General features: G+C 34.2%; 1 protein-coding gene across 1 annotated transcript; it reads left to right on the top strand.

Annotated features, from left to right (window-relative positions):
- Nucleotides 1–7,843: 7,843 nt before the first annotated feature.
- Nucleotides 7,844–8,374, top strand: LOC130808283 (uncharacterized mitochondrial protein AtMg00810-like). The gene has a single exon (XM_057673763.1). The coding sequence runs from the start codon at nucleotides 7,844–7,846 to the stop codon at nucleotides 8,372–8,374; it is 531 nt and encodes a 176-aa protein (XP_057529746.1).
- Nucleotides 8,375–10,970: the final 2,596 nt, after the last annotated feature.

The following is a 10,970-nucleotide window of genomic DNA, read 5'->3' as shown; positions in this document are numbered from 1 at the left end:
TTGGTTGTCATTTTATAATAATTTTTTTATTTTTTAATGAGCCTAACTATTATAAAAGAAATACACTAGTCATATACAATATATTATTGTTATCAAGATCAGTATTTTCCATTAGTTATTAAAATTGTACTTGATTTGCTAATTGTATATATAATGTATGATATTATACTAAAAAGCTTGGAAAATTTCAAGTGTCACAACTTAAGAAAATTTGCCAAATGAAATTCATTTATTAGCCAAAGAAAAATGATATGACATTTGATTTTGACAAGTATTTCTACCAATAAAATATCTTTGACTAGTATTTATTAAAGTAGAGAATATAATATATTGGATAATATATTTTTGACAATTTCCAAATTGCGGAGTTATAACTGTCAAATAGAGTGTTTCTACTGTATAAGATCTCTAGCTTTATTTTTTTAATATCATATAATATTATATGTTGATGCTAAAATAAATTGTGCATTGTGCGAATTCTACACCTAGTACTTAATAATGATACTAATAATATCTTGATTGATTTTTTAAGTCATGATATTATGTCATAAAAATGGTTGTTGATAAACTAATAGAATAAAATATTAAATAAAATATTAATCACGTACAATTTAGTATTAGTAAAGAATATAAAATTGTAGGAATGTGAATATTTAGGAGAATATTTAGAAGATTATTTTATTTCATTTTTGATTCTTGATTGTAGAGTATTATTTGTTACCTTTATTAGCATTCTGTAATTAGTATATATAGGAGTCTATGTATAAAACCTTTTCTTTAAACCCTAATTTCCGCATTATTAATCCTTTCATAGTATCGGAGCTGTATGGTTAGGGACCTTTCTCAGCCTTCATCATCTACCATTTATCATACTTGTCATGGCAGAATCCAACCCAAACCAAAACACAGACAACCAAATCATAACTATGGCACAAATCGAACATATGTTTCAATTGTTCCAAAAAATGAACAAACAAAACAAAACAACCGAATCTTTGGCACCAGAATTAAAGATAGCCGAAAAATTAAACTACCATAATTACACAAAATGGTGTAAATTTATGCACATATCCATTAATGTTAGAGGACGACTTGAGCACATTAATTCCAAACCCCCAAATTCCACAGATCCAAAATATGAACAATGGAAACAAAAAGATGTGGTGGTCCTTTCATGGATTATTACAAACATTGAACCGGACTATAATACAGCTTGGGAATTGTGGAGGGGCATTGAAACACTCCTTGGTAGCGGACGAGATGAACTCCAGATCAAAGATCTGCGTTCGAAGGCTTCATCCTTGAAGCAAAATAATGACTCTATTGAGATTTATTTCGGTAAACTCAATACCCTTTGGAAAGAAATTGATCGAAGGAGGCCAAATCCCATGAAGCATGATGAAGATATTACTATCTTCAACACCTTCATTCAAACACAATGTTAGTATCAATTTTTGGCCGGTATTAATGACACGTTTGACAAAGACAGATAGGATTTGTTAAATCAAACACCACTGCCGACTTTAGACATGGCATATGCCACAATTCGTCGGGAAATTGCTAGACGTGGAATTATGAGCCACGTTTCATCATTGGGGCAAAACCCCTCAGAAATTGGTAGTGGTCTTGCTGCACACCGGTCAGAAAAATCATCAAGATCTAGACATACCAAATATGGGTGTTTCAAACTCATAGGCTATCTGGACTGGTGGTACGATCTACAAAAGAGGAAGGCTGCGTCCAAGGTACCAGCAAGCCGGACCGGTGGCAAAGCCCTCCTCATGGCAGCCGAACCCATCGGCAACGAAGACCACATTGGAGGTGAGACAAACTGTACAAAAGAGAATAAAGCACAGTCGAAAAAAATAAACATAGAAGAGAGAGAAAGGCCGGGTATGGGAGAAAGGTAAGAGGAAGGGATTATGGCACACTTTCCTAATTTGACTCTTTATAAAGGAACTCCCACAAAAAACCCTAACCCTAACCCTTTGTCCACTGCCGGCCCACAAAACACGGTCCTTTATTTTGGGTCTAATAATTCCAAATCCCCTATCTCTACCACATAAAAAATTAATCCAACTCCACACCATGGATTTTTTTATTGTGGTGCTACTGATACTATGTCTTTTGACCTAAATGATTTTTAAATCATCAACCCACATCCCGTTCTCATATACAAACAGCTAATGGAGAGTAAGTTCAGGTTCTTGGTGCTGGCTCGGTTGATCTTCGTCTATTCATCTCAAAAATTGTTTATTAATTCCCACTTTGTCTCATAAATTATTATCAGTTAGTCAGCTGACTAAGGAGCTTAATTGTACTATTCTTGTGACTTCTTTTGGTTGTGTTGTGCAGGATGGTCTGACCGGGACAATCATTGGACGTGGTACTGAACGAGGAGGCTTATAATATGTGGATGAGACAACTCAAAAAGGTCAAGCTTTGCTTTCTCGTAGGTCACCTGATCATAACATCTGGCTATGACATCGACGTTTGGGTCACCCTTCTTTAGCCTATTTGAAACATCTTTTTCCTTCTTTTAAGCGTATTATGTCTTTGGATTGTGACTCGTGTGTCTTGGCAAAAAGCCATAAACACTCGTATTTACCTAGTTTATCTCATGCTACTAAACCTTTTGTTTTGATACATTCTGATGTATGGGGGCATGCTCCTAATTTTGGTACTCATAACTATTCATATTATGTTTTATTTGTGGACGATTGTACTCGTATGAGTTGGATTTATTTTTTGAAACACAAATCTGAAGTTTTTTCTGTGTTTTTCACTTTGTAACACCCCGAGATTTTCTGACGTCATTAATTAATATTTTAATGACTTTTAGGGATTTTATAATTATATTAAATCAATTTAGAAGTAGTTTTAATAAATCCCTTTTATATACGAATTTAAATATTAACATATAATTATATTAAAAATATGATTGCGACCTCTAAAATAAAGAGGTTCGAATCAAAATTATTATTTTATTTATACGTGTAAGTACACAAAGGTGAGTCTCTTAGTTGAGCCTCGCAAGAAATTTAATCTAGATTAAATAAATAATAATAATAGTAATAATAATAATAATAATAATAATAATAATAATAATAATAATAACCATGATAAAAGGGTATGAAACCCTTGATGCCCAAAACTAGCCGTCACTTCCATCCCTTCTCTTCCCTCTCCTCTTCTCTAAATCCCCTCTCCCTCAAGGCTCACAAAACCACCAGCTGCCGCCTCTTCCGTGACCACCAGCACCAGCAGCAGGCCACGTTTCCCTTCCCCTGCAGCAGCCAGACACGCCTTCCCTTCTCCTTCACTCCATACGGTAGCAGCAGCGCCGCTTCCCCACTAGCTGCTAGGCTGCGTCGTGCAGCCCGTGATCAGCAGCTAGGCTGCGTTTGGACCCTTCAATCACCACAACCTTCATCCACCTCTTCACCATTTTTTTTACTAGTTTGAACTTTGTAAGCCATCTCCTCTTCTCCCATTTGATTCTTCTTATTTTCAATTAAAAGTTTTATGAAGTTTATGAGTGTGATGTTGATTTATGTGTTATTTTCATTGAATCTTTTTGTGGGTAAGAGTGTGATTGATGAATGGAACATATTTATGACTTAGGGTTTGAATTATGATTGGAAATTATGAGTTGTATGTTGGTTGTGTGTTAGTTTCTTTGAATCTTACTATGAGTAATAATTAAAGGTGTTATCTTTGAAATTAGAAATAGTGTGGGCTTTCATGTTACATTTTGGTGGTGTATTAGTTTTATTGATTCTTGCTATGAATAATGGTTAAAAGTGTCATCTTTGAACATGGAAGGACTAGGGTTTGAATATAGAGATGAAATCACTAATAATGTGTGTTTATACTATATTTTGGTGGTGTGATGATTGATTAAATAACCTTAAAAGTTGTTTTAAGACCGAGTCGATTGGTTATTGTTGTGATAATTAGTAATGGTGATGATTTTAGTTGACTATGAAAGTGATTTTGATTGATTAAATTGGGAATAATAGTTACTAATTATTGTGGTTTGATTGTTGTGAATTACAAATACCTTTATTAGGTTGTTATTGAAGTTATAGATACATGATATTAGTAAGCCAAGAGCATAATGTCAACTTATCGTTGATGGTTGCTAAAGTAATTTGTCGTGTGGTTTTGACTATATTTCTTAATAGCTTTGGAGAATGTAACAAATGATATCCCGATACGATAACTCTAAGATTTGCCTTATCGTTATATTAATGGTATATTAAAATTGTAAGATTTAGTTGTGATTAGTTATTTTTGGGTAACGCGAGCCGATATGCTCAAAATTAGTTAATGTAAAGAAACGATTCACACATACTTCTACTTTAAATTGATGGAAACACTTATGTTGTGTTGAGTTGATGATTTTGACTTGTATTGAATGAGTTGTGTGCGTGCTAGAGTCATCGGAAACTCATGTTGAATGGGTGATAGCGGTTACTTTGGTATTTAGTTTGGTATGTCAAAGTAGTTAAGGGAACTTATTAGTTCTACTCATAACTTATATAGGTGTCCATTTCGTAAGGGGAAAGTAGAGCCTTAGTTGGGGTGATTTTGTGACTTTTGATCGTGCAGTGACGCTTACAGGTATGTACACGTGGTAACTAACCCTTATATGCAATTTGCTTTAAGACATTATTGTTTATTGTGATAGTATGCATTGTATCGAAACTATGAGGTACTAGTGAGTACACTTTATATGAAGAGCTATCGAATATGAAATCCTTGCGCTTAGAATAGTTTAGAGAATGTGAGTGTTAATAGAAGGCGGGAACCACCCCCTTATTTATTTAAGAATTAGATTATGCCTTTATTGGAGTTAGAATGACTCCTTTATAGGTGAATTTCATATTTTGTTGAGTGGCTCAGTGGGTTTTGGCATGCTGCTATCACAGGACGCTCATTAATAGTCGAAAGTGGAAGTTATTCCCATCTGATAAAGTATTAGATTATGATTAGCTGGTGTGGCTCAACTGGATTATGTCCGGTTGATTTAGTAGTCCTCTAGGTGAGGTTCGACGGAACCACCATAAGGGGGGTATGAGCATGCTTGGGTCATTGGTTTCACTGGTTTAGTACCCCAGTGTGTTAGTTTTTCCCGAAGGTAGGACCCGAGAGGGTCAGCTGGAGGGGGCATGAGCTCATACTTTGCCATGGGCGCCGGATGGCTGATAACGCCCTTGGTCGTGTCACTATGCCAGGAAGTAGAGAAAGATCTACTGATAGAAAGTTATTCAGTGATAGAAAGTTTATTCATTGATCGAAAATTATTTAATGATAGAAGGTTCATTCTTTGATAGAAAGCTTACACATTGATAGAACGTTTACTCTTTGAAAGAATATTTACTCATTGAAAGAACATCTACTTATTGATAGAATAGTTTATGCTAGTGAGAAATGTGCCTAAGTTAAGTTACCTCAAGGGTATTACAGTCTATGATCACACTTACCTTAAGATAGACAAGCTCTATAAAGTCATGTGTTAGGTATTCTGTTAATGCCTTGGTCGCGTTGAACTATACGTGTTTTGCAAGAGTTTATTTTTGAAAAGAGGAGCGTGAAGACCTGCATTCTACCCAAGAACACATGGTTCGGGTTGGAAAGCACGTAATGAAATTAAGAAGTATAAGTGGCCGATAAACGGTTACTATCTGTGCTTGCGTCTTATGAAATCATCTTATGTTGTTTTATAATATAATGTTATCTAGTAGTTGGTCTTATTATATTGGATGCTAGTTACTGACGTGTACGTGTTTGTGTTTATGTTTGATTGTTGATGACTTTCTATGATTGTCCTGCTATGACACATTGACCTTTGGTCTAATGTTGAGTAGCAGGAGGATCATAGACAAGCGTAGCAGGTATTGGAGCTTCTTTTGCATTGCATTGCATTAGGGGAGAGTGATGAGGGCGAATCATAACCTGTGTCATACCATTATCTTTCGATTTTGTAGCTCTTGTTATCTTTTGTAAGCTTTGGTTGTATATGTTTTGTTATGAGGCCTTGTGTCCTCCCTTGTATATTTGTATTTCCGCTGCGTAGTTTATAACTCTGTATGGTTTTAAGGAATTAAGTCTTTTTTTTAAATGCAAACGTCGACACTGGAACCACGATCCATGCTTGGCATGTTGATTTGAGAAGCCGGCGACGAATCATTCCGCCGTGGAGATTTTAAAGGCAATGATGCCTTAGATTAGTTTAATGTTTTTATATTGCTAATTGCTCTACCACATGTTCGATTTTTAGAAGAGATGCTGCCGAAATTTCCACGCACCTTTTTAAAGATAATATTTAACATTTATCCAAATTCTTTTCCTTTTCTTTTATGTAACACCCGAATTTCCTCCCATCTTTTACGGTTTTGGTTTCGTTTAGGGGTCGGAAATTCAGGGGTGTTACACACTTTCTATAATATGCTTAAAACTCAATATCATGCTACACCACAAATTCTTCGTTCAGATAATTGGGAGGGGGGGGGGGGGGAATTTATCAATTCCGCTATGAGAACCTTTTTATCTAACTATGGGATGATTCATCAAACCTCTTATCCTAACACACCACAACAGAATAGGGTTGCTGAGCGTAAGAATCGTATTCTTCTTGAAATAACTCGATCCCTCTTGATTGAATCTCGCTCCCCTTCCTACTTATGGCCTGAGGCAATTGCTACAGCTACTTATCTCACTAATCGTCTTCCCTCTAAACCTCTAAACTATAAAACTCCTCTTGAAACTCTAGGCTCGTTTGTCTCCCTTCCATCGTTTCATTCCTTGTCTCCTCGTATTTTTGGGTGTGTTATCTTTTTTCATCTTCCTAAACAATCCTGAACTAACTTGAGGCTCGGGCTATACGATGTGTTTTTGTAGGCTATGAGGTAAATCAAAAAGACTATCGCTGTTTTGACCCAGTTCATAATCGGATGTATACCACCATGGATTGTGATTTCTTCAAACAAACTTACTACTATAACCAGCCTGGTCCTCAGGGGGAGATAAGTAGTCATGATGACCTAAGCTGGCTTATTTATCCAGTTGTGATTGATTCACCAGACCCAAAAGAGCAAGTAGGCGAGACTACAAATGTTGTTTCTGAAAATATAATATCTCCTCTTCCGAGCAATCTAGTCCCACCCGTTGAGCATCCTGAGCTACAAGAGGTAAATTCTGATGAGCCCCTAGTTATTGAGAATAGTTGTAATAACATTTTCAATGTAGACGTATCAAACAGGTATGAGCTACCACCCAAGAGAACAATGAAAATCTCTCACAAGCAGCAATGGCATTCAATACTGCTCTTTACTCTAGTAATATTCCAAGGAGTGTTGAAGAAGCTCTCCAAGATCCAAAGTGGAGGAAAGCAATGGAAGAAGAAATTTCTACCCTTGATAAAAACAAAACTTGGGGAAGATGTCACTTGCCACAGGGAAAGAAAACAGTAGGGTGCAGATGAGTATACACTATCAAGTATCAATCTGATGGAACCGTTGAGAGACACAAGGCCAGACTCGTAGCTCCTGGGTACACTTAGACATATGGGGTCGATTACTCAGAGATTTTCTCCCCGATAGCCAAGATTAATACTATCCATGTCTTGTTCTCAATTGCTGCAACCCAAGATTGACCCCTACATTAACTTGACGTTAAAAATGCATTTCTTCGCGGGAAAATTGAAGAAGAAGTGTATATGAAAGCTCCTCCAAGATTCTTAGGTGACTATAAACCAGAAGAAGGATGTTAACTGAAAAAGGCTCTCTACGATCTAAAACTATCTCCAAGAGTTTGGTTTGGAAGATTCACCGCAGCTATGACGAAGTTTGGGTACAAGCAAAGTGACTCAGATCATACTTTGTTTCTTAAGAGACAAAAAGGCCGCATCACATGTTTGATCATTTATGTTGATGACATAATCATTACCGGAGATGATAAAGAAGAAATTGGGATTCTCAAAAAGCAGTTGTCTTGCGAATTTGAGATGAAAGATTTGGGTTATCTAAAGTACTTTCTTGGTATTGAAGTCCTAAGATCAAAAGGGTGTATCTTTATAAATCAAAGGAAGTATATACTTCACTTATTGGCTGAAACTGGAATGATTGATTGCAAACCCGCAGATACTCCTATTATAGCACATCATGGACTCCAGATGATTAAAGGAGGAAAATTAGCATATAGAGAGCAATATCAGAGGGTGGTAAGAAAACTTATCTATTTGGCTCATACTCGTCCCGACAATTTATATGCGGTTGGGATAGTGAGCAGATTCATGCATCAACCACAGATACATCATACGGGAGCCGTTATGAGAATCTTAAGGTACCTCAAGGGTACAAGCAGCTGAGGGATATTTTATAGGAAGAATGGACACTTAGTGTAACACCCTCAGAATAGGTCGACTTTTGAAAACACCCTTTATGAAAAACATAAGCCAAAACCTATCATGGAAGTGTTACCGCCACATCTATTTCTAATAAAATAAATGTAAGGCTTAACGACTAAGAAATAACTTAATAACTTTAAATGCAACAAAGGGTCTTACAACATAAGAAAAGACTGAAACGCAATCTATGTCCATATTAAATTTAAACAACTAAAAAAAATTTAAACTGAAATACGACTCTAATAGAAGCTATATTTCTAAGTGATCCTCACTCCACGATTCTCACGCAATCAATAACCTGCAACATAAGAATGCAAGAAAAATAAGGGAAAAAACTCCCAAAATCAGAAAATTGAGTAATTCCAACTCCATCCCGTAAATGATTAAGTTTGAAAATGATTTAAGAAAATAAAATATAATCAAACTGAAGATAATTTTAGAAAATAATATATAGCTGAGTTTAAAAGAAAAACAATTTGAGAAAACAATATATATAATATCACATAAACCAATTTAGTAATTTGATATTTAATAATGGCAACCACATAATCAATTTTTAATTTGAGGGAACGAGAACGCCAGTAGGCCGAGGCTTTACCCCTATACCTACTTCATCAAGAGGTCGTCACCCCAAATAATTCAAGGCCAGCAGAGTAGTCTCAGGAAACCCTAGTGTGCACACCCCTTCTAGTTAGATCACAACAAATAGAAGGAAGACCAAACATCGTATCAAGTATCAGAAATAATAATACTTATCGGCAGCTATACTAACCAAACAGGACAACCTGTTCATCACCCTTATACTTGGATCACAACAAATATAAGAGCTTCATTTCCCTCGTGTTACACTTTACGTGATTTAATATATTTTAATTAGTCGCGAGCACACAAACATATAATCAAACATACATTATACATTTTATTTTATAATCATAAATTTTCCCAATAAATATATATATCTCAGGAATATCTAACTAAAATCTCATTTTTCAAATCACCATTCTAATATCAATTGGTGGCAATAGGAATTAATATTATAAATAATTCTCCTTTAAATTTAATCGCATTTAAAAAACATTATTAAAATAATAATATAACTTTCATCAAAATAATAATATTATAAGTATTCCCTTTCAAATTAAACCGTATCTAATTTCGTTATCAAAATAATAATATAAATTTTATCAAAATAGTAATTATAAATTCAAGTTTGACAAAAATAATAGTAGATATAATTTGAGAATATATAAACATAACATCATATAAAATAATGTCATATAAAATCATGCATCCTATTTAAACACATTAATTATCACTTAGCACATAATACTAGATAGTCCTAATTAGATGGACATTAAGAATTACCTTGTCACGCGTTCCTAGACAACGTACGCTCCTAATAATCTCTGTCTACGAATCCGCTATCTTTACTATCAAAATCTTGCCTTTTCTTGATTAAATTTTAAGCAATTAGAAGATGGAGGAAGTAGTTTGTAGGAGAAAAAGGAAGTGTGAGTAATAATGTAAATGAATTAAGGGTAATTGGTTTAATTTATAATAGGTAAGTGAGGTTAGTTATAAGATTAGATGGAGAAGTGGGAAGTTATTTGTTAATGGGGAGTTATATATATATATATATATATATATATATATATATATATATATATATATATATATATATATATATATATATATATATATATATATATATATATATATATATATATATATATATATATATATATATATATATATATATATATATATATATATATATATATATATATATATATATATATATATATATATATATTTAAAAATTTCTGAAATTTATTTATTTATTTATTTATTTATTATTATTATTATTATTATTATTATTATTATTTAAAAAAAACGGATGTTACACTTAGACCTTATAGCATACACAGATGCAGATTGGGCAGGAGATCGCGATGATAGGAAGTCAACATCTGGGTATTTCACATTGGTCGAAGGCAACCTTATCACATGGAAAAGCAAGAAACAAAAGGTAGTTGCTCTATCAAGTGCAGAAGCTGAGTTTAGAGGGATTGCCAAAGGTATTACAAAATCATATGGATTAAAAAACTCCTAAGTGAACTACACTTCCCACAAAAGAAGGCATGTTACCTTATTCTGTGATAACAAAGCAGCAATCAGTATTTCTAAGAAACCAGTTCAACATGATCGCACTAAACATGTTGAAATTGATCGACACTTCATAAAAGAAAAGTTAGAGAAGAAGGTCATAAGTCTTCCTTTCGTGAGGTCAGAAGATCAACTAGCTGACATTCTTACCAAAGCAGTAACATCAGGAGCCTTTGAAGAAATCTTTTGCAAGTTAGGTATTGGTGACCCAAAGACCTAACTTGAGGGGAAGTGTAGGAATGTGAATATTTAGGAGAATATTTAGAAGATTATTTCCTTTCAGTTTTTATTCTTGATTGTAGAGTATTATTTGTTTCCTTGATTAGCTTTCTGTAATTAGTATATATAGGAGTTCATGTATTATCAATAATTATATGCAAAAATTGTATTT

This window comes from Amaranthus tricolor, chromosome 3 (assembly GCF_026212465.1).
Source record: "Amaranthus tricolor cultivar Red isolate AtriRed21 chromosome 3, ASM2621246v1, whole genome shotgun sequence".
NCBI classification, from domain to species: domain Eukaryota; kingdom Viridiplantae; phylum Streptophyta; class Magnoliopsida; order Caryophyllales; family Amaranthaceae; genus Amaranthus; species Amaranthus tricolor.
This window is presented reverse-complemented; position numbering and strand designations above follow the sequence as displayed.

What these genes read in the sequence shown, in the direction of transcription:
- LOC130808283 (XM_057673763.1), top strand. Translation starts at nt 7,844, where the DNA reads ATGACGAAGTTTGGGTACAAGCAAAGTGACTCAGATCATACTTTGTTT.